Source organism: Macaca thibetana, chromosome 10 (assembly GCF_024542745.1).
Source record: "Macaca thibetana thibetana isolate TM-01 chromosome 10, ASM2454274v1, whole genome shotgun sequence".
In the NCBI taxonomy this organism is placed as follows: domain Eukaryota; kingdom Metazoa; phylum Chordata; class Mammalia; order Primates; family Cercopithecidae; genus Macaca; species Macaca thibetana.
Genome location: NC_065587.1, coordinates 7,361,970 through 7,387,587, shown reverse-complemented (window position 1 = coordinate 7,387,587; position 25,618 = coordinate 7,361,970). Strand labels below are relative to the sequence as shown.

The 25,618-nt window shown below is 50.2% G+C and overlaps 2 protein-coding genes across 2 annotated transcripts in view; both read left to right on the top strand.

The window, feature by feature from the left end:
• The window catches only part of SAMM50 (SAMM50 sorting and assembly machinery component), a 718,434-nt gene that overhangs the window by 138,454 nt on the left and 554,362 nt on the right, over positions 1-25,618 (top strand). The gene's annotated exons all lie outside the window — the stretch shown is intronic.
• MPPED1 (metallophosphoesterase domain containing 1) overlaps positions 1-25,618 on the top strand; it is an 822,621-nt gene that overhangs the window by 748,232 nt on the left and 48,771 nt on the right. Inside the window, exon 4 of the mRNA XM_050806125.1 lies at positions 1,598-1,779. Coding sequence (XP_050662082.1) covers positions 1,598-1,779 — 182 coding nt within the window. The remainder of the gene's footprint in view (positions 1-1,597; positions 1,780-25,618) is intronic.

Here is a 25,618-nt window from a genome sequence, read left to right as displayed (position 1 = left end):
GGTAGTCATTCAGGATGTGTTGTATTCAATGAATGAGTGAATGAGTGAATGGAGGACACGAGGAAGAGCTCCTAGCACCTCCCTAGTTGGTCGTCATCGGATTCATTTCATTTTCCTCCCAGTCTGGCCCAGCTCTGACTTGCTGGGATTCTCCCTCGGCCTCACAACCCCCAGGAAGGGGCCCCGGGTGCGCGCTCCCGCCGCGGCATCATGGTGGGGAGAGGCTGGCTCCGCGCCTGCGGCTGCGGCTGCGGCGGATGGAGCGCGCTAGTGCGCCCTGCAAATTAGCATGCTGAACCCACGTCTCTCGTAAGGTGTTAATTAAATTTCTTCGAAGTATATTGTCTGAAAAAAAAAAAGGATAATTAGAAAGATGTCTTTAAAAGTATTTATGTAACTGATATGGCACCGCTTTTGGTTTGCCGCATAATTAGATTTAAACACAACTCCTCGAGCGGCATACTCATTTGGAGAGAGCTGCTTGTTGAAATGTCATTGCGTTGTTTTTAAGAGTTTTGAGCCTGGTAAAACCATTCAACTGGGGAGGCAACGTGTAGTGGAGACAGCCCTGGATGGGGAGCTGCGGTCTTAGCCCACGGGGAGCCGGGAGCCGGGGTCTTAGTCCACGTCCACATTTCTGCACTGGGGTGCCCAGGACCACTTGCTCAGCCTGGCTGGATCTTGGCATCCTCGTCTGTCAAACGAGAGGGCCACGATGGGCTCCTGAGGCACAAGAATCTACATTTATGCCGCTTTTTAAAATGTTATTTTTGCTTAGTGAAGTAGCTTCGTTTTACAGATGTGCAGACCGAGGCTGTGCAAAGCCTGGTCTTCTGACTCAGGATTGTTTTCTGACACAGCCCTGGAAGGCCCTCGGTCTAGAAATGATCACACTGTCTTGCAGTTTTGAAAAATGGACACCTTGCCTTTAGGCTCTTTATTTCTCCTGAAACTCCCCCTCCCATGTGGCTCTCCTGCGATGGCCGACGTGCCCTGCACAGCCGGGCAGTCGTCCTCATCGCCCGCCCCGTAGGCTTTATTCCATGCAGTTTCAGTGGGGGCCATAGTGCCCCCAGGGGGTAAAATCTGGTGCTTGGGGAGTCAAAAAAACGTCTTGCTCTTCTGTCTAAAGCGGATGTGGACAGGAGGTACCTAAACACACGTAGGGAATCTCAGTGGTGCTGAAGCTTCTTGGGAGGGAGGTGAGTAGGGGAAATAAAAGACATCCTCAAGTCTCCTCTGGGGGTGACCATGAACAAAAGGTTGGTAGCTGTGCAGCACCTCAGCTCGGAGGGCAGATGCTCGCTGTACCCGCTTCCCACTCCCTTTAACCCTCACTACAGCCCCCACAACCTGACGTTTCCATGTTACAGACAGGGAAACTGAGGCTCGGGGGCCAAACATGCTTTGCCTGGCTAAAGATGAGGGAAGTCAGGATTCAGGCTGCAGTGGGAAGGTTGGGTGTCTAGTCCCTGGTCTGGTGGATATGAACAGGATTGACGGGGCTGTGAACTGTGGTGGAGGAGGCTGCAGACGCACCACCCGCAGGCTCATGGCTCCATGGCCTCCTGACCCGCAGTCTCATCTCTCCTCACAGGGTGGACCCGGTGCCTCATGATGCCCCCAAGCCTCCGGGCTACACCCGCTTTGTCTGCGTCTCTGACACCCACTCCAGGACGGACCCCATCCAGATGCCGTACGGTGACGTGCTGATCCACGCTGGGGACTTCACCGAGCTGGGGCTCCCGAGCGAGGTGAAGAAGTTCAACGAGTGGCTGGGTAGGTCCCTCCTGCCCCAGGTGGGCGGCTGTGCTGAGCAGGAAGGGGGCTCCCGCCGTCTTCCGAGGCTGCCTCCCTGCCTTTCCCTCCTGCTCTGCCTGGCCCGCTCCTTGGCCTGTTCCTGCCTGGTCATCCTCCCTGACCTCTCAGACCAGGTGCCCCTTTCTCCCATCCACCTTGGACCTCCCCTCCTCCAGCATCTGTCTTGGTTGTGACTTTCCATTTGTTTCTGGGAATTGTTTTTTGGCCTGGAAGACCCCCTCCAAAAGGGACTTTGCTTATGTCTTTGTCCATTTGAGTGTCCAGGCCCCGGTGCCTGGCAAAGGTAGGGCCTCAATAAATAATTGATGAATGAGGCCGGGTGCAGTGACTTATGCCTGTAATCCCAGCATTTTGGAAGGCCAAGGCTGGTGGATCACCTGAGATCAGGAGTTCGAGACCAGCCTGGCCAACATGGTGAAACCTCATCTCCACTAAAAGTACAAAAATTAGCCGGGTGTGGTGGCGGGCATCTGTAATCCCAGCTACATGGGAGGCTGAGGCAGGAGAATCACTTGAACCTAGGAGGCGGAGGTTGCAGTGAGCTGAGATCACTCCACTGCACTCCAGCCTGGACAACAGAGCGAGACTCTGTCTCAAAAAGAAAAGAAATTGATGAATGAATGAATGAATGGCTGAGTGGGTGAATGAATGAATGAATGGCATGGAGAATGGTGGTGCCAGGGTAGGTGCTCAGCTGGTTCGTCCTAGCTCAGCCACCCACTGCCATGGAGATGGTTTCTCCAGGGACCAGATGTGGGCAGCTGCTGGTCTCGGCAGCAGAGCCCTTTCCCACACACTGCACCATGGCGGATGATGATGTATAAGCACATCCCCTGGGTTTTGTCTTTGTGCTTTTTTTCCAAAATAAGAAAAAAACCTGGGGGACCCCCTGGGAAAACTCGCTTGCCTTGGAATCCAGAGAAACCTCACAGTGAGGCATCTCTGTCCCCACCCGGGGAAGACAGATGGACGGCCCCTGTGCAGCCTAGCACCCAGGCCTGCTGCCGTGGAGGCGTGGGTGCAGGGCCGCTCACCTTTCTGCGCAGCCCCACGTAGCTGCCAGACGGTCCCTTCCGCCTCCTCAGGGGCGTCCCGCTGTGCAGTTGGCTGAGACTGCGCGAGCAGAGGGCCAGGAGCGAGGCAGGGCAGCCGCGGCGAGCCAGGGGCCTGACTCTGCCAGGCGAGACAAATATTTACAAGCAAGGCCTTCCCTTCTGTTTGGCAGGCAGAGGCCTTTAAATATTGATTTTTCAAACGGGAAATTCTAATCAAAGGCTCTGTTTGGGCTGCAGGAAGTGCAGGCCGGGGGAGAGGGCTCCTGCAGGCCTGCCCTGGGATTCTCACCTTGTCCACACTGGTTCCAGGTCTGGGCTGCCCCTCAGGAGGGGTCCCTTCCCCGAGGGAGGTTGCTTGTCCCATCTGCTGTGGGTTTCAAAAGACAGGAGGTTGCACTTGGTGGAGTCAAGAGGCCGTTTCCAAGGCAGAGAGGCTGGAGTCGCTGTGGGCCAAGCCCCCACTGTGTGCCAGGCACAGGGTGGCAGTCTCTTACCACCTCTGCCTTGTTGAATTTGGGAACGGCTATTTGAGGTGGCTACCATTTGCGTCCCTATTCGACAGAGGAGAATGGAGGTTCTGAAGGGTGAGGACTGTCTCTCACACACAGCCTGGCCTTCCAGGTGCACCCCATCATGGGTGGAAAGTGTGAACTCATAACTTGTAAAGGGGTCTTCCTTTTACAAAAGGTTCTTTCCCTCGGGCCTCGCCCCTTTGCTGCCTGGAAGTGTTTGCAGATGTCAGGACGGTCACTCAGGGAGGAATGGGCTTCAGACTGAGGAAGGAGGAGCGTTTGCATGCGAGCGACGGCATGAATAGCAGTCCATTTGCAGCTGGTATTTTGGGCACTCACCCACTGCACAAAGCAAGACCCCTTGGTTGGCCGGTGCTTCAGGTCCCCAGAGTTTGGTGATTATGGCTGAGAGAGGGACTGTGTGCCTATGTGGTGCATTTGGACAGGGGCATTTTTCTATAAAGCTCAAGTTTACTGAACATTTAGTATGTGCTGGGTGCTGTTCTATACCCTTCGCATGTATTAGTAACTCATTCAATCTTCCTGACAATGAGGCAGGAACCATTATCCTTCCCATTTTACAGAGGAGAAAACCAAGGCCCAGAGAAGTGAAGTCACTCACCCAAAGTCACACAGCTTGTAAATGGCAGAACTGGGCAGTTGGACCCCAGTGCTGAACTCTTGGTATAGCTCTGTGTTGCCTCTCCTTCTTGAGGTGAAGCCTCCCTAATGGAAGTAAGGGTATGGACGATGCTGTTTGGAGTCTGGATCTGCTTTCTGCTTGGGTGACCGCAGCAGCCACGTGGCCCCTCTGGGCCTGATTTTGAATGGGGGCGGTCAGGCTCTCCTGCCTCGCATCCCTCCAAAGGTTGTTTTGAGGCTGTGTTGGAATGGAGGAAAGAATCACTTTGTAAACTGTAAAGTGCTGTGTACCCGTTATGATTGCCCCCATGAACTGGCGTCTCCAGATCTGGGCTCCCCTGGGTAGGGGTGGGGTGTTAGGAGGAAGACATTGGACCTGAACCTTGAGGTGGAGTTGGCAGGGAAGGCGGTGGAACAACACGTGTGTTACAGCGTGTGGAGTTCCCGAGAGATATGCACGTGTGGTCTCAGCTAGCAACAGCCCTCCCAACAACAGACACAGAGAAAAAGAGACTGGAAGGAAACATTCCGTCATCCTATTGCTGAGCCTCACTGAGAGCCCACGAGGTGCCAGGTGTGTCACAAGCCCTGGGGTAACAGTAGGCCAAGGGCATGCAGGGCCCCACTCAGCCTGATGAGGGGGGACTATGGCTCCATATATATGAGGGCGGCATGGGAGCCATTCATTAGAGAGAGCTACGGGGTCTGTCAGGGACCCACCTGGGGGCGTGTGGTGGTGGCCATTCAGCTGGGTGGGCACGGAAGGCTTCCCTGAGGAGGGGATGTTGGGCCAGGCCTGAGGGTGAGAATGAGGCAGCCTCGTGCAGCTCTGGGCAGGACCCGTTCCAGGCAGAGGACGTGGAGGCTGCAGGGGGCCCTGAGGTGGGAGCAGAGAGCACTGGGAGCATTGAGAAGTGGGAGAGGCAGGGCAACGGGGCAGGCACTGGTCCACACAGGCCTCCTGGGTCAGGGACAGGAGTGAGGGGCTGATCCTAAGGGCAGGGGGAGCTTTGGGAAGGTTTAGGCCATGATGGATTGTAGAACCAGAGTGTGCCCGGAGAGGGCTAAAGCTCCAGAATGTTCCAGAATCGATGTCTGGGTGGTGGGGTCATGGGGTTTTACCTTCTCCTTTAGGGTTGTCCGTCTCTCTCTCTCTGTCTGATTTTCTGTGGGGGAGGGGTGTGTTTTTCTGGTAATTTCAAACAAAGGCAACCCTCCTGGGCGACTGGTGCCAAGTGTGTCCCAGGAGGGGGTGGGACAGCGCTGGGCCTTGGGTCAATCCTGGCGTCATCCAGCCACTCCAGGGTCTCCATGAGCCCCTTCCCCAGCCAACAGGGTGGGAGACCTTTGCACACCCACCTCATCACCTTGCCCCCCTCGCCCACCCGCTGGCTCAGCTCCTTCTCCTGGATGAGAAAGTTAGATTTGAAATTCACAACCTGCTCCTTCCCTGTTCAATGATCTCATGGAAAGCATTTAAAATCATATTCTGAGAGCTGCCTCCAGACAAACAGGAGGAGATTTAAAAAATTAATAAAGACCCACCATGTAAGACAAGACAAGGCACCTAACCGGGCTCTGTGTGGCTAAATTGCTGCGGACTCTAACTTGCTGTGAGGTGCGTTGCTCTCGGCTCGGCTGTGACTGGTGTCCTTGTGTTGCCTGTTTGCAGGCTTCTGTCTGGGTCTGAGTTGGTTGGAGGGGGCCGGGTTGGGATGAAAAAGTCCCTCTGAACAGTCCCTCTTTCCCCTTGGCCGTTAATATCCCAAATGTATTCATGAATTAGAAGCGGCAGCTTGATTTGTAAATGTCAAGTAAGCAGCTAAAAAATTGATAAGGACAGGTTCTCCAGCTATAAAGAGTGAACGCAGAAGGAAAACTTGCTGAAAATGGCAAAGAATGTGCAGGTGGCTCCTTGCTCCTCACCAGCCTCAGGGAGCTCACAGCTGGACGGATCAGTCCGCGGTGCCAGTGCAGGAAGGTGGGGCGGCTGGAGGCCAGGCAGCTGTCTTCACCCCTGTTTCCTCCTCTTCTTTGCTGTGTGATCTCAGTCCAGTCTCTCAACCTCTCTGTGCCTCACCTGTAGAACGGGGAGAATTATTTTCCTGCCGTAGGGCTGTGGGGGAAGGTTGATGAATAATGTTCCCATGCAGCGCTTCGCCCAGTCCGGGCACCACGGGAGCCCTGTCATTGTGAAATGGCTCTCATGGTGAACAACTTGCCGTTCCCTCATCCTTGCCCCACACAAAACAGACTCCTTGACTTCAACACCAGCAGCACCTTTTCCCTGCAGCCACACCGGGCGGCTGGACTCCTCACTCATAGAACAAGCTCCCCTCCCTGGTCCTGGGCCCGTGCTCCACTCACCCCTCCAGAGCTGCCCGTTGTGAAGCCTCCCCCACCCCGCTGGGCAGAGCTGTTCCCTCCTCCTCTCTACGCCCAGAGCTCCCGGTCTGGGCTCTGGCAGTGGCTCTCACGTTGTGGCAGGGGGAGTGTCTCCCACCTTCACCGGCAGCCCCTGGAGGGGAGGGTCAAGGCTTCAGGCCCAGCGCCAGCCAGGGGAGCCCTGGACAGAGAGGAGTGTGCAGCCATGAGAGGCATGCTGACCCCGCAGACACAGCCCTGTCTGTGAGCTGGCCATGGTGACCCCTGCAGGGCAGGGCGTGCCTGAATGCCGCCGGGTGGGCCACCAGTAAATGGGGGCTTCAAGGAGGGCAGTGCTGTGACACAGACCAGTGTGAGCCATCGCTGTTGCCATACAGGACTTGGGAAGCGATCTGGGAAGACTCAGGGAGCACAGGTTGAGTTGGGGTCTCAAGGACGAGGCTAGAAGCTGGGGCCACAGGGGCTCTGGACCTGATGAAATGTGCTTGCATGCAGGTCCCGTGGAGGCCAGGGTGCTGAGGGCAGGAGGGGAGGCTGAGCACCCAGAAGCACCCTCCTCCCGGGATGCTCTGCAGAGGCAGCCACTGACCCCAGGGCCCTGGCACTGCCCACATCTTTCCCAAGGCAAGAATGCCAGGTCTCAATTCTGCTGCCGTCTCTGAGTGACAGCCCTGCCTGCAAGAACTGTCAGTTCCTGAGCTGGGATTTGCAAGATGCCAGAAAGTTCCCTCTCTGTGACTGGCAGGTACCAGGCTGGCCTCCCCACCCCCAGCCACAGGAAGCCTGCAGCCTCCACAGCCCTCACTGCACCCCTAGCCCCCACAGCCTGGGGACCCTGCGCCACCCTCGGGAGTGACTGCCAGAGGCCACAGATGGCTTTGCACTGGTCAGCCTCTCCTCCCCTCAGCTCTGCGGTGCCTGATGCTGGACGAAGGTTCCTCTAGCGTGGGTTCTGCCACAGCTTCCATGTGGCCTCCCTCTCCAGGGCCCTTTCCAATCTCCTCCTTTTGTTCCTCATTCCCCTCCTGCCTGCTAAAGGGGGCTCCTCCTAGGGTCCATCCTTAGGCCTTTCAACCACCTTCTTTCCAAATGTTAACCATTCAGACTCCCCAGTTCTCACTCCACCCAGACCTGCAGAATGCCTCCATCTCTCTCGTCCAGCCACTGCATTGTCTAGTCTTCTTACAAAACACCTCCTCCTGGGTGTCTGCCAGGGTTTTAGACCAGTTCTATCCCAAACTGAACTCCCAAACCTCTGACCCATCCCGTTAGGCTATGTAGTAAGATGAAGCACTTCACTGTGGTGTTTGGTACCCTCCCAGCCAGGGCTCCTGTGTCCCCTCTCCTTTCCCTTGGAGGCTGACGTCTGCAGTCATCTGTTGTGATTCTGACACTGCTATCGTCTGTCCTGCCCACTGTCCCCTCTGCCCACTGTGTCATCTGCTGAGCTGCTGTGGGTGCTCTGTGTGCCAGCCTGCTGGCCCCCTTCCTCCTGCAGCTTCTATCAGCCTCTCCAGGGCTGAGACCATGCCCTGGTCAGCACAGGTCCTCAGAGCCCAGCCCAGCCTGGCACCGAGGTGCCCAGGGGTGTTTGTTGAAAAAGTGTGGTCTGTAAAGCACATGAAGGGCCCGTTAATTAAGTAGCACTACCCTTAGCAGACTCAGGCAGGGGAGGAAGATGAGGCCTGGTAATGGAGTGTTTAGAAGTTATAATTAACTTTGTACTGGCGCCGAGCATAACACGATATATGAGACAATATAAAAGGGGTCCAAGGATTTAGTGAAATAGAACTAGGTCTTTTGCAAGTAAACCCTTAATTAAAATCCGTGAGGGAGGAAGGGAGAGAAAGGGAAATGGAGAGTTCACGTCAAGACCGTTTCTTTGGTTCTTGCCTCATTTGCCACTGCGTGGAAGGCCCGAGGCTGCAGGGGGTTTGCGTGGAAATGAGCCACACACAATCGTTTTGCCTCTTTGTGATTTAATCCCAGGCCGCCGGCCCGGCGGAATGGGCACCTTCTGTGTTCAAGGCTCCAAGTGGAGGTCGGGGGCTTCGGAAAGGAGCAGGTGGGACCTCACCCTCCCGTTGCAGGAGCAGGAGGCAGCTCACAGGCACAGGAATTAGGATCATGTGTGGGAAACAAGTACTTTCTGGTGCAAGCTGGTGGTTGACACCCCTCCACGTCCCCCTCAAAATTTGTCTGTTCCTTCCAGTCTACTCTCTGGCCTCCTCTCTTCTTCTTGGAGGGGGGACCGACCTTGGATGCGGATGGGGGAGGTCCCCAGCTCAGAGTTCATGGCTCTCTGTCCCCTGCAGCTTGTGTGAGTCCCTGCTCTTGTCTCATTTCTTTATTTTTTTCCCTGCCTTCTTCCCACCTCCCCACCCAATGAACAGCATGCACAAGCTCCCTCCTTCTCTCCCGTGCTCCTTCCTGCCGGGGTGCACCTCGCTCTTCCGCCCTTTCCTGACTTGAGCACTGCAAGATCCTGCCGCGTGGCCGCCCCTTCTGACTGCTGCAGAGTGTGCTGGGCGGGCACCCCCGATCCTAGCTCAGGACCTGGAGCTGGTACCCGGGCGCCTGCCCCTGTGCGGGGCTGCTCCTGCCTCCGGGAGGTGGAGCCGTCCTGCTCTATGCGTGGAGGGTGCAGTCGGGTGGGACTGGAGTCTTCCTGGGAATGGGGTGCCAAGGGCCATCAGGCCTCATGCTGGCTCTGTCGGGACTTGCAGCCTCTCCCCCGGGCAGGGCACCAAGCACTGGAGGTCAGGGGTGTGGGGCCACTTCTGGCTCTGTCCTCCTCAGGCAGCTGGCCTCTCTTCTCCCTCATGGAGTGTCCACCTCAATCAGATGAGACCGTTTGTGCACCCTGTGTGAACTTAGCCCCTCCTGGCACTTAGGGCCCTGCCAGTTCACGTACCTGCCAGCGTCAGAGCCCCCAGCGTGGGTTAGTGGAGCTCCTGCCTCTCCCACGGGGCTGTGACTGCTGGGGGCCAGGGCAGGGGTCTACACGCATCTCAGTCAACACAGTGTGAGGGGCTCCTGTGTTCACTGCTTTGGTGCCGGAGATTCAGTGATGGACGGCACAGAAGTGCCCCTGCCCGCGTGGCTTGAGGGTGAATGAAGTCATAGGTGGTACACAGCAAGCGGGGTGAAGAGAATTGATCAATGCGCGGGGTAGGCTGGTGGTGACTGGGGTGGGAAACTCCTTGACATCAGATGGTTGGGGAAGATCCCCCTGGGAGAGTCGTGCACTGAGAAGGACCCAGCTGTGAATTCGTGCTGCATGATGGAGGCCTGTGGGCCTGATCCTGGTGATCCTGGGCCGCTGACCAGCTGGGGCAAGGGCATGAATTTTATTCTAGAGGCCACTGGGGGTCTTAGACAGGGGAGGACAAGGTCTGATTTGAGGTTCTGAAAGACCCTTCTGGGTGGAGCCTGACTGTGGCAGGCAGGAGGGGACACCAGGGCACCAGGGGAGGTTGGCGCAGGTGTCAGTGAGAGGCCAGGGTAGCTCAGACTGGACCTGGAGGTGGCCCAGGAAGAGTGCAGTATGGGTTTGGCTCTGGTTTGGAAGTGAAATCAACAGGATTTGCTGGTGGGGTATGGAGTTAGGGGTGAGGGAGATGGCTGACCTGGTATCCTTAGGGCCTGGCAGCCTAGCATGAGGTGGGCATTTAACAAATAGTTGTTAAAGGAATGAGAAAAGAAAAGACAAATTTTGTGATGTGGTCACTTTGATAAAAAACATCCAACCAACTTTTTTTTTTTTTTTTTTAAAGCGCTAACAAGAATTATCTCTGAAAGTGTACAGCAGACTTAAAATGGATTCTGGTACAACGGCCTGATTCAGACATTTCCAGACACACATTGTTATTCTCTCAGACTTGAGATTGAATATTTTAAAAATAATTTTACTTTTTTTTTTTTTTTTTTGAGACGGAGTCTCGCTCTGTCGCCGGGGCTGGAGCGCAGTGGCTGGATCTCAGCTCACTGCAAGCTCCGCCTCCCGGGTTTACGCCATCTCCTGCCTCAGCCTCCTGTGTAGCTGGGACTACAGGCGCCCGCCACCTCGCCCGGCTAGTTTTTTGTATTTTTTTAGTAGAGACGGGGTTTCACCGTGTTCGCCAGGATGGTCTCGATCTCCTGACCTCGTGATCCGCCCGTCTCGGCCTCCCAAAGTGCTGGGATTACAGGCTTGAGCCACCGCGCCCGGCCAAAATAATTTTACTTTTAAACTCTAGAGCCTCTTGTCACCTCCGGCACTCTCTGGTGGGAAACTGGTTGGTGTCCAGGGATTTTGGTGGCGTAGTCACATGGCCAGCGTGATTGATAAACAGAGTGACCACCTGGGGAGACAGATCAATGCTCAGATGAAAAATGGATGGCTTGTGCAGCAGAGGTTTGGTCTTCATTTAAAAAATTAATTTTCTATATTCTTCATCAAAAAAACTCCTCACAAGCCACGCTGTGTGTTAGAGGCTAAAAGGGAGAAAATTAACTTCTAAGAAAGATGAAAAATCTAGAATTCTAAGTTGTAGTCAAGTGATTTTGGCCAGCCATAATTACAGTATTTTCATGTTAATGTATAAACTCTTGAAAGGTGTGCTTAAGTGATAATTATCTATTTACAACAAAATGGCTTTGGAAATAAAATGAGACCCATTGGTGTGTGTGTGTGTGTGTGTGTATGTGTGTGTGTGTGTGTATCAAACATGTTATGCAGTGGTGTTTTTTTCTTTCTTTCTTTTTTTTTTTTGAGATGGAGTCTCACCCTGTCACCCAGGCTAAAGTGCAATGGCGCGATCTCAGCTCACTGTAACCTCCCCTTCCCAGGTTCAAGCAATTCTCCTGCTTCAGCCTCCTGAGTAACTGGCATTACAGGTGCCAGCCACCACGCCTGACTAATTTTTGTATTTTTTGTGGAGACAGGGTTTCACCATATTGGCCACGCTGGTCTCGAACTCCTGACCTCAGGTGGTCCACCTGCCTTGCCCTACCAAAGTGCTGGGATTATAGGCATGAGCCACTGTGCCTGGCCCTTTGTTTATTTTTTTTGAAGACCATCATCCTAAGTATCTCTGCCTTAAAATTAAAAACTTAAAAAATATATAAGCAGGGTAGAGAGATTCATTTCTCGGAAAGGGCTGGGCTCTCTGAAAGTTCTTGTGTGGCTTTGTTTTGTGTAATTTGTTATTCGTTTAGATTTTTTGTTTGCTTGTTTATATCTCATTTTGTGTCAAAGAGTTGGAGATAGCTTATAAAAATGACAAAAATAGTAAATTGGGTAGAATATTGATGATAAATTAAAAGCCAGGGTTGAAAAAAAGTTAGGGTAGCTCAGACAGAGGGCCTAGAATTCCAGCACCCAGTGCTATGGGGGCTCTAAGTGGGAAACTAGGGTCTGAGCTTCCTGGGGGCCAAAGTGAAGAAGGTAATTTGACTAATGGCCCTAATTATTGGGGTATGTGCCAGCTCCTCTGATTGGTCCTCTGTAGCATATTTGGCATCCATCTCATTCCACTGGGAGTAGCTTGAAGGCCTATTCCTGTGTCCTCCTTATTTCTGTGTGGAAAGACCTTGGTAAAGGCTTTTGTATTTGGATAATAACAACAAATATTTATTTAGTTTCTTGGTATATAAAGCATGCCCATTTCTGTCATTCATTTTGTGCTTTCTATCCCCCCCACCTCTGCTTTCTTTTGGATTGATTGAAGTTTCTTTTTTTCGCCTCTACTGGTTTGGAAATTCTATATTCTTTTTTGATTTGTTTAGTAGTTACTCATAAATTTTTAATGTGTGTATCAGACTTAACACAGCCTAAAATTAATCAACATCTCCATTCCTCCCTGAGGAACTCGGGGATACTCCTACCCTGCCCCCTCTTGCTGCCATCTTATCTATATCTTGGCTGTCTGGTGTTTACTTTTTTTTCTTTTTTTTTTTTTTGCTGACGGGACCTCACTCTGTTGCCCAGTGTAGTGTGGTGGCACAATCATTGCTCACTGAAGCCTCGACCTCCTGGGCTCAAGCAAGCCTCCCGTCTTAGTTCCCCACCTCACCCTGAGTATCTGGGATTACAGGCATGCACCTCCATGCCTGGCTAATTTTCATATTTTTTTTTAGAGATGGGGTTTTACCATTTTGCCCAGGCTGGTCTTGAACTCCTAGGCTCAGGCGATCTGCCTACCTCGCCCTCTCAAATTGCTGGGGCTACAGGCATGAGCCACTGTGCCTAGCCTGGTGTTTACATTTTTTTTTTTTGACACGAGGTCCCAGGCTGGAGTGCAGTGGTGTGATCATGGCTCACTGCAGCCTCAACCTCCTGGGATCAGGCGATTCTCCCACCGTAGCCCCCCTAGTAGCTGGGACTACAGGCATGCACCACGACACCCAGCTGATTTTCTATTTTTTGTAGAGGTGGGGTTTTGGCATGTTGCCCAGGCTGGTCTCAAACTCCTGGGATCAAGCGATCTGCCTGCCTTGGCCTCCCAAAGTGCTGGGATTACAGGCATGAGCCACTGCACCCAGCCTGGTGCTTACTTTTAATGCATTTTAAACTCTGCCTCAAACTAGTCATCGTTATTAGTATTTGTTTTCCAGGTTGCACTTGATTATTTACTCAACAGATGTTTCCGAGCACTTTTTCTGCACTGGGCATGATTCTAGGCACTGGGGATGCAGCAGTGAACGAAACTAGTTCCTGCCTTTGTGAGTCAGGGGAGAAGACAGGCTGTGGATAAACAGCTGTCATGTGATGTGGGGTGTTCAGGCTGAGGGGACATGAAGGGATGGGGAAGGGCGGGACTCTCTGCTGAGGTGATGTTTGCATGAAGACCTGAATGGAGGCACCCAGCCGTGCCCATGTCTGGGCAGAGGCAGCAGCTCTGAGTTGGGGGTGTTGATGGCACATGGCAGGATGCGGCTGGAGCTCCACGGAGAGTCTGAGCGAGTCAGTGGAAGCAGTTGAGTCCCAATGGGGGATGGGACCCAGTAGGGAAGCTCCGGGGGCTTCACACAGGAGGTGGCAAGTGAGGCAGCCTGGGCATTTGGGCAGTGCTTGGACACATGAAGTACGGGCACAGGCCTTCCAGCTCAAGCGGTGAGGCTAACCAAGGGCTCAAGGCTGAAGCTGCTACTTGCCTTTGGTTTGCAATCATTCATTCACTTAACAAACATTTGTGGCGCCCCTGTTTGTTCTACACCCTGTGCCAGACGCCAGAGATACCGTGGGCAGCAAATCAGGCAAGATTTCCACTTGAGAGCCACACGAACAAGAAAATGCCATGATACGATGGAGACAGGACAGGGAGAAGTGGTAGCCTGGGACCAAGTTGGACCATCTAGGCTTAACTTGAAGCTCACCTGCTTCCCAGGTGTGAGACGGAGGGCAGGTGACTTTCCTGTGCAATGGAGGGTGGCGGTGCCTTCCTCCCCCCAGCTGATGGTTCTGCGGATGAGAGATGATGTGTGCCAAGCGTGCGATCTGGGGCTGTGCCAGGTTCCCTCGTGTGAGTCTTTCTCTTCCTGTGCCGCTTCTCTTCAGCTCATTCAAGGCTGTGGACCCTTTGGGGAGAAATTGCTGGCTGGTTGATCAGAAGTTGGTGGAAGCAAGATTTTCTTACTGACATGCTTCTTGTCTCTTTTCACAAACATGGAGAGAGGTGTTTGGATATGAAACAAGCCTGTAGATTTTTTTAAAATGTCATTTTCATACAGGATTTTATTCCAGAACAGGAATAATGAACAAGCCAGAAAATCCTGGCCAGCACAGAATTAAAATATTCTGTCCCTGTGTGCACATAAACTTCTGAAATGTCTGGAAGTTTCCACTATTTCCCTGTCTATACAACCTGCTCCTGCCTGCCTCCTGCACCTGCACTCAGTGTAAACGTTGTCAGAAACCCTGGGACTGGTTCCGTTTGGAGAATATGATCGCCACTTAGAGAGAGTGGAAACCAGCAGGTGCTGTTATTGTTCATATAGAGGGGCGTCTCCCCTCCTGGTTTCTCGTTTATCTTTACAACTGGCCCATCTCACACTTCAGTGCTCAAGAGCAGATTATGCAGGTCTCAGGAGGGCATGACATTCTGCATTTCTAATGAGCTCCCAGGGGATGCCCCTTCTCTGTTCTCCCGAGAACTCTTGGGGAGCACACTTTGATTTTTTTCTTTTTTTTTTTTTTTTTGAGACAAGGTCTCACTCTGTTGCCCAGGCCGGAGTGCAGTGGTACAATCTCGGCTCACTACAACCTCTGTCTCCCGGGTTCAAGCAATTCTCCTGCCTCAGCCTCACAAGTAGCTGGGATTATAGGCACCTGCCACCACGCCTGGCAATTTTTGTATTTTTAGTAGAGACAGGGTTTCACCATATTGGTCAGGCTGGTCTTGAACTCTTGAACTCAAGTAATCCACCTGCCTTGGCCTCCCAAAGTGCTGGGATTACAGTCATAAGCCACTGCGCCCGTCCTGGGGATCACATTTTGAGTAGTAGGGCCCGACACCAGCATTGTCCAACTTCCTGAGAGAGTGGAGGGCTGTATATCTGTGCTGTCCAGTGTGGTAACTGCGAGCCCACACGTGGGTATTGAGCACTCAAAATTCAGTTAGCGTGACTCAGAAACTGACTTTTGTATTTTTGTTTCATTGTAGCTGATTTGCAATTAAATGTCCACAGGGAGTTCATGGCTACTGCCTTGGACCACACATCTAGACATCCCTGGAGGTGTCTGCTGTTGCTGTTTCTGCTTTGCAGATGCAAAAGCTGAGCTCAGGGAAGAGAAAGCTTGCCTAAGGTCATACAGCAAAGAAAAGTGGAGTCAGGATTCCAACCCAAGGTCTAGGCTCTTTAAAAATCTTTATGGACTGATTGATTGACACAGAGTCTTGCTCTGTCGCCCAGACTAGAGTGCAGTGGCATGATCTCAGCTCACTGCAACCTCCACCTCCAGGGTACAAGTGATTCTCTTGCCTCAGCCTCTCGAGTAGTTGGGATTACAGGCACCTGCCACCGTGCCCAGCTAATTTTTGTATTTTTAGTAGAGACGGGGTTTCACCATGTTGGCCAAGCTGGTCTCGAACTTCTGACCTCAGTTCCACCTACCTCGGGCTCCCAAAGTGTTGGGATTACAGGAGTGAGACACCATGCCCAGCCCTAATTTTTTTTTTATTTGTTTTTAATACCTAAGGAGACCTTTTGTATATGGGAACTACTCTTGCGTATCCGGAAAATCCCCTGTCAGCTCCTGACTCTTTTTTTTTTTTTAAAGCAAATTCTTCGTTTCCAAGACGGTTTCAATATTTATGGTCAGGAGTAATGCTTTATAGGCTTAGGACTAACTAAAAAACGTCCTGTGTCAGTTGCTGATGGGATACAGGGATTTTTACATCCTGCGTTTCATATTCGAAATACACGTTTTGCTGCAAAGCCTCGTATCCAAGTCACACGGGGGCTTAACAGCAATAATGACTTCTGGACAGAAGTTTACAGTTTACAGGCACTTTCATGTTGTTTTCTCACTGATCCCTTGCAGCAAACATCCTGGGCCTTGAGTGTATTGTCCCCACTTGACAGATGAGGAGACTGAGACCCAGTGCAGAGAGGTGATTTCTGGAGGTCATGCAGGTCTCCAGGGCAGAGATCTGGATCGTCGGGTACACTGCCATATCTTCAGCACCACGGACAGTGCTAACCCCCCATAGTAGGCTCTCAGTGTTGTTATTGGCTAAGTCAAGGAATGCACTCATCCCCTTCCCCTACCGCACTCAGTTCCAGATGTGGGCCCTGTGAGTGCCCTGGCAGACTGTGGATATGCTAGACCTCTGCCTGCCTCGATCCCCTGCTCGGCCCCATTCCTGCGCCCTGAAAGTCTTCCACCTACCACCCAGCAAGGGAGGGAGTTGGACGCTGAGGGCCACACACATGCGTCGGGGTGACATGGTTGAGAGCTCAGACTTTGAACTAAAACCAGAGCTGGGCCACCTTGCCTCCTCAATGTGTGATCTTGGGCAGGTGACTTAGTCTCCCTGGACCTCAGTTTTATCATTTGGAAAATGGGTCAGTAACGGGATGTTTCTCACAGGGCCTTGGTGAGACCTGAACAAGAGAATGCAAGCTTCAGGTGGATGCAGCATAAACTCTTCATTGTTTCCGTCCCTCCTGAGCAAACCGCATTCTCGAAGCAGAAACGCAGTGGAGGCAGCTGGAGGGATGAGGCTGCAGAATGGGCGGGCCCAGCTGGGTGGTGGTGGTTTGTAGAGCCAGGGACACCAGCAAGTACTCTGGGGAGGAGGCATGCAGGGCGTAAGCCCCCTGACCCTTGTCCTCAGTGGGACCAGCTCCGTTCTGGTCAGGTGTCAGTGACCTCCCTCCCACTCAGTGTTCTCAGTGGCTTTTGGAGCCTCCCCCCCTGCAGGGCTTATCTGGGTTTCAGAGGGAGCCATGATGTGGTCATGTCCATGGACCTGGCCTAGTTTAATTCCTAAATGAGACATGGACCAGGGGAAAGGAATGGCTAGACCCCCTCTCAGCCCTGCCTGGCCACGTGCCTGCTGGGCAGCCCTGAGAAGGTCGTTACTCCCCTGTGCCTCAGTGTCTTCACCTAAAATATGGGGCCACACACTTGCTTTGGAGGGCTGTCGTGAGGATTGAATAAGGCATCACAGCTGGGATTCTGCTTAGGCTTGTGGGTCCTGAGAGACCTCTCGAGTTTGGATCCTGGCTCTGCTCTTCCCAGCCATATGGCCTTGGGCATGTTCTGTCTGCTCTCTGAGCCTCAGTTTTCTCATCTATCAAAGGGAGCTGATATTGGGAGAGTTCAGTGAGGCAGTGGGTGATCTGGGCTCATCATAGGGCCTGGCGTGGGGTAAATGCATAACACACGCAGCTGTTGCTGTGATGGTGATTTTATGAACACATTAAATCTAAAGTGCCTGGCACAGAGTAGACGGCTCAGTTGATGAGACTCTTTTCTTTTCTTTCTTTCTTTCTTTTCTTTCTTTCTTTTTTTTTTGAGACAGAGTTTCGTTCTTGTTGCCCAGGCTGGAGTGCAATGGTGCCATCTCGGCTCACCACAACCTCTGCCTCCCGGGCTCAGGCGATTCTCCTGCTTCAGCCTCTCGAGTAGCTGGGATTACAGGCATGTGCCACCATGCCCAGCTAATTTTGTATTTTTAGTAGAGATGGGGTTTCTCCATGTTGGTCAGGCTGGTCTCAAACTCCCAACCTCAGGTGATCCACTACCCTTGGCCTCCCAAAGTGCTGGGATTACAGGCGTGAGCCACTGTGCTCGACTTTTTTTTTCTTTTTTTTTTTTTTTGGAGTCTCACTGGAGTACAGTGGTGCCGTCTCGGTTCACTGCAACCTCAGCCTCCCAGGTTCAAGCGGTACTCCTGCCTCAGCCTCCCGAGTAGCTAGGACTACCAGCATGTGCCACCATGCCCAGCTAATTTTTGTATTTTTAGTAGAGACGGGGTTTCACCATGTTGGCCAGGACGGTCTCCATCTCTTGACCTCGTGATCCACCCACCTCAGCCTCCCAAAGTGCTGCAATTACAGGCATGAGCCACGCACCCGGCCGGTGGTAGCTTTAATTACTACTATTAATATCATCCAAAGAGGACTTCCGCTTTTTAAAATCGTGCATTTAAAAGTTAGAATTTAGTTCTTTGAAATTTGTTTTTAAAAGAAAAGCGGATTTTTAAAAGTGTATAGGTTTGTTTCTTTGATCTCTCTTAAGAAGAAGGATTTCACACCTTTCGGAGTGTGCACGATGCAAATGAAGATCCGAGAGCTCGCGGAAGGCCGTTTGGAGCTAATTCTGGGCTGGTTTGACAGCCACGACACTGAAGGGGAAGCATGGAGCTGACAAAGCGAGGCTTTCTTTGGTAACATCCCAACCTCTCAAAATAGTCACTTTCCAAACTAACATTTGTCATGTTGGTGTTTGAAAGAAGTTTTTTGTTCATTGATTCAACCATGCACCGCACCCCCTTAAAACTCTGCAGAGGTTCCCTCCTGTGTCCTGGGTGAGTCCAGGCACTGCTCCTGTGGTCAAGGCTTCTGGGAGGCACCCCAGGGTCCCTACTAGGCCTGGCTCCACCGCTCCCCTTTGTCTGTCTGAGGCTTCGGGGCAGTTGTCATATTGTTGGATGTTTTCCCGCCTCCGTGCCTTTCTTGTGTGGGCTGCTTCTGCCGGAGTGCCGATCCCGTCGTCTGCCGAGGGAGCTGCTGTCCACTGTGGATACCTGTTTCTGTGATCACCTCCCCATATTTTTCTTTCTTTCTGTTTTTTTGAAACGGAGTGTTTCTCTGTCGCCCAGGCTGAAGTGCAGTGGTACAATCTCGGCTCACTGTGACCTCTGCCTCCCAGGTTCAAGCAATTCTCCTGCCTCAGCCTCCCTGGTAGCCGGGATTACAGGCGTGTGCCACCACGCTTGGCTTATTTTTGTACTTTTAGTAGAGGTGGGGTTTCACCATATTGGCCAGGCTGATCTTGGACTCCTGACATTAGGTGATCCACCTGCCTTAGCCTCCCAAAGTGCTGGGATTACGGACGTGAACCAGTGCACCCAGCTGATCACTCCCTTTTATCAACTTTGTGGAAACTCTCATACTCCTGGCCAGGGAAAGGAAACAGCACTGCTGCCTGTGGTTCTGTAGAACTCAATACCCTCCCCACTGCTGCTCCCCAGCTGCGTGTGCGTGTCTCCCTCAATAACCCTCGGCCACAGAGGAAGGGATTAGAGGGGGCCGACCAAAACTTACTAGGGCCAAGAAAGAGAACTGGGGAATGGGGAAATGAATAAACAGAGGGGGAGCAAGATGATTTTATTTTAGTGTATCCTAACATTCAAAATGTTTATTTAGCCTTAAAACACTTGGCTTTATGAATAAGTATTATATTATTTTTTTTTTGAGACAGAGTCTTATTTTGTCTCCCAGGCTGGAGTGCAGTGGCGTGATCACAGCTCGCTGCAGCCTCGCCTTCCCGGGCTTCAGCAACCCCCACACCTCAGCTTCCCAAGCAGCTGGGAGCACAGGCACATTCCACTGCACCTGGCTCATTTTTTTATTTTTTGTAGAGACGAGGTTTCCCTGTGTGTCCCAGGCTGGTCTCAAACTTCCGGGCTCAAGCAATCCTCCTTTTTCAACCTCCCAAAGTGCCAGGATTAAGGGTGTGAGCCACCACACCCAGCCATAAATATTTTAAAATTTTAAAAATAGGAACTTTTAGTCTTACTCATTTTTTTTTTTTTTTTTGAGATGTAGTCCCGCTCTGTTGCCCAGGCTGGAGTGCAGTGGCACAGTCTCGGCTCACTGCAAGCTCCACCTCCTGGGTTCAAGGGATTCTCCTGCCTCAGCCTCCCGAGTAGCTGGGACTACAGGTGCCCACCACCACGCCCAGCTAATGTTTTATTTTATTTTATTTTATTTATTTATTTTTGTATTTTTAGTGGAGACAGGGTTTCACCATGTTAGCCAGGGTGGTCTCGATCTCCTGACCTCGTGATCCGTCCATCTCGGCCTCCCAAAGTGCTGGGATTACAGGCGTGAGCCCACCATGCCTGGCCCAGGATTCTAAGATTTGAAAAGCTGCATTGCTAGAACTCTCAGAGCTCCAAGAGCCTACAGTTCTGCCTGCTGACGCTTCTACTTGTCTAGGATCCAGGCTCCCCAGATTATTTATTTAAATTGTGGTGAAATATACATGACATCGATCATTTTAGCCTTTTAAAAGTGTGTAGTTCAGTGGCATTAAGACTATTCACATTGTTGTACAAACATCACTGCCTTTCCTCTCTAGAACATTTTTTGTCTTCCCAAATGGAATGATCCATTAAACAACTTCTTCCTCCTTCCTCTCCCCAGCCCCTGGCATCCACCATTCTACTTTCTTTTTTTATATTTAAATATTTATTTATTTCTTTATTGAGACAGAGTCTCACACTGTTAGCCAGGCTGGAGTGCAGTGGCACAATCTAGGCTCACTGCAACCTCCGCCTCTCAGGTTCAAGCAATTCTCCTGCCTCAGCCTCCCAAGTAGCTGGGATTACAGGCGCCCACCACCATACCTGGCTAATTTTTGTATTTTTAATAGAGAGGGGGTTTCACCATGTTGGCCAGGCTAGTCTCGAACTCCTGACCTCAGGTGATCTGCCCTCCTTGGCCTCCCAAAGTACTGGGATTACAGGCGTGAACCACTGCTCCCAGCCTATTTTCTTCTTTTTAGAGACAGGGTCTCACTCTGTTGCCAAGGCTGGAGTGCAGTGGTGTTCTTGGTTCACTGCAGCCTTGATCTCATAGGCTCAAGCAATCCTCCCACCTCAGCCTCCTGAGTAGCTGGGACTGTAGGTGTTTGCCACCACATCCAGCTTATTTTTTGAATTTTTGTAGAGACAAGGTCTCACTATGTTTCCCAGGCTGGTCTTGAACTCCTGGCTTTGAGGGATCCTCCCGCCTTGGCCTCCCAAAGTTCTTCATCTTAAAGGAACCACCAGTATTATTAAGGAATAGGGCTCCATCATGGTTCACTGTAGCCTCAACTTTCCAGGCTCAGGTGATCTTCCCACCTCAGCCTCCTGAGCAGCTGGGACTACCGGTGCACACCATCACACCTAGCTAATTTTTGTATTTTTAGCAGAGATCGGGTTTTGCCACATTGCTTAGGCTGGTCTCAAACTCCTGACCTCAGGTGATCCACTTGCCTCAGCTTCCCAGAGTGCTGGGATTGAGACATAGATTTCTGTTCTTTCGCATCTTATGGAATGTTTGTATTCAGATTCTTCAAGTGCATTTTCTGCATTGATACTGTGTTAGTTTGATAGGGCTTCCCTGACCGAGTACCGGAGACTGGGAGGCTCAAACAATAGAAACCTGTTGTCTCCTAGTTCCAGAATCTGAGGTTGAGATGTTGGCAGGTTGGTTTCTTTTGAGGCCTCTCTCCTTGACTTGCAGATGGCTGTCTTCTCACTGTGTCCTCATATGGGCTTCTCTGCCTGTCTGTGCCTTCATGATGTCCTTTTTTTTTGTTTTGTTTTTTTGTTTTTTGTTTTTTGTTTTTATTGAGATGAAGTCTTACTCTGTCACCCAGGCTGGAGCACAGTAATGTGATCTCGGCCCACAGCAACCTCTGTCCTGGGGTTCAAGCGATTCTTCTGCCTCAGCCTCCAGAGTAGCTGGGATTACAGGTGCCCGCTACCACGCCCAGCTATTTGTAGTTTTAGTAGAGATGGGGTTTCACCATGTTAGCCAGGCTGGTCTCAAACTCCTGACCTCAGGTAGTCCACCCATCTTGGTCTCCCAAAGTGCTGGGATTACAGGCATGAGCCACTGCACCGGGCCAATGTCCTCTTGTTATAGGGACACCAGTCACTGAATTAGAGCCCACTCATATGACCTCATTTTACCTGAATTACCTCACTAAGGATCCTGTCTCCAAATGCCATCCCATTCTGAGGTACTTGGGATTAAGACTTCAACATGTTCATTTTGCAGAGGGGGACACAATTTTTAGCCTATAACAGGTGAAACTGCCATCACTAGAGCTATTTTCTGTTTCCGACATATTTTTCAGAGCATTTTCCAATCTGTTGCAGGAAGCTCTAGAAACCCATTCATAATCTCAGCAACAGAACTTCTCAGTGTAATTGCTCCATGTTGAATGATCAGCTATCAGCATTACTGTTGATTCTTTGAAGATAATGTGTGCTTTCCTCCGCCGCCATTGCTTGAAAGTTTCTTGTCTTTGGTTTCCGGCACTTTGACTGTTATAGGCTGCAGTAACAAGTTATCACAAGCTTCTTGGTTTAAGGTAACAGAAATGGGCCGGGCGCGGTGGCTCACGCCTGTAATCCCAGCACTTTGGGAGGCCGAGGTGGGTGGATCACGAGGTCAGGAGATCGAGACCATCCTGGTTAATACGGTGAAACTCCATCTCTACTAAAAATACAAAAAAATTAGCCAGGCACGGTGGCGGGCGCCTGTAGTCCCAGCTACTCGGGAGGCTGAGGCAAGAGAATGGCGTGAACCCGGGAGGCGGAGCTTGCAGTGAGCCGAGATTGTGCCACTGCACTCCAGCCTGGGCGACAGAGTGAGCTCCATCTCCAAAAAAAAAAACAACAACAAACCAGAAAGGTAAGGTATCCTTTCACTGCTCTGGGGGTCAGAAATCTGACATTCAGGTGTCAGCAGGGCTGTGTTCCTTCTGGAGGCTCTGGAGAGGGGGAGGAAGCAGGGAATCCTTCCTTGCCTCTTGTAGCTTGTGGTGGCTGTTGGCAATCTTTGGCTTCCTTGACTTGTGGCCACAGGATCATGTTTATCTGTGAATAGAGACAGTTTTATTTCTTCCCTTCCATTCTGGATGCTTTTTTTTCTTTTTCATGCTTCATTGTCCCGGCTAGAACCTCAAGCATAATGCTGAATAGACATGGAAAGAGTGGACCTCCTTGTTTTCTGACCGATCTTAGGAGGAAGACTTTCAGTCCTTCACGATTAAGTATGATGTTAGCTGTGGGATTTGCAATATGTATGTATTTATTTGTTTATTTAGAGACAGAGTCTCATTATATTGCCTAGGCTGGCCTTGAAAGCTTGGGCTTAGGTGATTCTGCCTCAGCCTCCCAAACAGCTAGGGCTACAGGTGTGCATCAGCATGCCTAGCTCACTGAGGAACCTTCAGAGATGTTCCTTGTCAGGTTGAGAAGGTCCCTTCTCTTCCCAGTTTGTTGCATGTTTTTTGTTTTGTTTAGAGACAGTGTCTTGCCCGGTCGCCCAGGCTGGAGTGCAAGGGTACAATTTTGGCTCACTGCAACCTCTGCCTCCCAGGTTCAAGCGATTCTCGTGACTCAACCTCCCAAGCAGCTGAGATTACAGATGTGCAGCACCACGCCTGGCTGATTTTTGTATTTTTAGTAGAGACAGAGTTTTCGCCATGTTGGCCAGGCTGGTCTTAAACTCCTGGCCTCAAATGATCCATCCACCTCAGCCTCCCAAAGTGCTGGGATTATAGGCGTGAGCCACTGCACCCAGCCAAGAGTGTGTGTGTGTGTGTGTGTGTGTGTGTGTGTGTGTGTGTCTAAATCATGGAAGGGTGTTTTATTTTGTCAAATGCTTTTCTGGGTCTGTTGAGATGATCATATGTTTTCCCCCTTATTATGGTATATTACATTAATTGTTGTTGTATGTTGAACCAACCTTACATTCCTGAGTTCAATCCCGTTTGGTGATGGTGTATAATCCCTTTTTATATGGTGTCTAATCCTTTGTTATTGCTTGATTTGACTTGCTAGTATTTTTTTGAGGATTTTGCGCCTATATTCAGAAGGAATCTAGGTCTGTGGTTTTCTTTTCTTGTGATAGCTTTGTCTGGTTTTGATATTAAAGCCTCCTAGACTGAGCTGGAAAGTGTTTTCTCCTCGTTTGCTTTTTGGAAGAGTTTGTCAAGGACTGGTGTTAATTCTTGAAATGTTTGATACAAATCACCAGTGAAGCCATCTGTTGCTGGGCTTTTTATCATTATAAAATATTCTTCCTTTCCTCTAGTAACAATTTTTGTCTTCAAATCTATTTTTTTCTGATGCTGGTATAGCGACTACAGCTCTCTTTTGGCGTCTGGATACTGTTTGTATATCTTTTCCATTCTTTTACTTTCAACCCACTTGTTTCTTTGGATCTAAAGTGTGTCTTTTATAAACAACATATAATTGGATTTTTAAAAAATTAAAATTTTAATCTCTGCCTTCTTTTGACTGGAGTGTTTAAGCATGTTATATTTAATATAACTACTGACAAAGTAGGGTTTATATCTGCCATTTTGCTTTTTGTTCTCTATATATCCTATATATTTTTTGTCCATCTTTTCTTCTATTATTGCCTTCTTTTGTGTTAAATAGATATTTTCTAGTTCACTATTTTAATTTCATTTCTTTTACTATATTGAAAAATTTTGTTAGTTGTTGCCCTGGGGATTATAATTAATTTTTTTTACCTTATAACAATCTCGTTTTGATTAATAGCAACCTAATTTCATAAATATACAAAAACTGTGCTCTAATGTAGAATTCCATGCCTTCTCCCTCCTTGATGCTATTATTGTCATACAAATTACATTTTTGTGCATTATAAGCTCATTAACACAGTTTTATAACTACAGTCATGTGCTGTGTGTAATGTTTCTGTCAGTGACAGACCGTATATACTACAGTGGTCCCATAAGATTACAACACTGTAATTTTACTTACTTTTCTATGTTTAGATACACTGATACTTACCACTGTGTTACGATTGCCTGAAGTATTCAGTATAATAACGTGCTGTACAGGTTTGTAGCCTGTGAGTGATGGGCTGTACCGTATAGCTTTGGTATGTAGTAGGCTGTACGATTTAGGTTTGCATAAGTACACTCTATGCTGTTTGTACAATATCAAAATCACCTAACAGTGCATTTCTCAGAATACCTCTCTGTCATTAACAGTCCATGACTGTATTCCTTAGTGTAGTTGTCTTTTAAACCGGATAGGAGAACAAAAGAGTTACAAACAGAAATACAATTGTACTCTTTCTTTCTTTTTTTTTTTTTTTTGAGACAGAGTCTCACTCTGTCTTGACTCACTGCAACCTCCGACTCCCTGGTTCAAGTGATTCTCCTGCCTCAGCCTCCCGAGTAGCTGGGATTACAGGCATGTGCCACCACACCCAGCTAATTTTTATATTTTTAGTAGAGATGGGGGTTCACCATGTTGGCCAGGCTGGTCTCAATCTCCTGACCTCGTGATCTGCCTGCCTCGGCCTCCCAAAGTGCTGAAATTACAGGCTTGAGCCACCGCGCCTGGCCTGTACTGTCTTTTATATTTACCTGTGTAGTTACCTTTATCAGTGCGATTTCTTCATATGGATTTGAGTTGCCGTCTGGTGCCCTTTCATTTCAGTCTGAAAGAGTCCATTCAGTATTTTTTGTAGAGAGTGTCTGCTAGTGACAGATTCAGTTTGTTTTTGTTTATCTGGGAATGACTTAATTTCTCCATTTTTAAAGGATAGTTTTGTTGGATGTAGAATTGCTGGTTGACAGTTCTTCCCAGCATTTGTGTATCCCACTGCCTTCTGGTTATCATGGTTCCTGATGAGAAGTCAGCTGTTATTGAGGATTATTTGTGTATGATGAGTGATTGTCTGCTTTCTGACAGTTTGATTATGATGTGTTTCGGTGTGGAC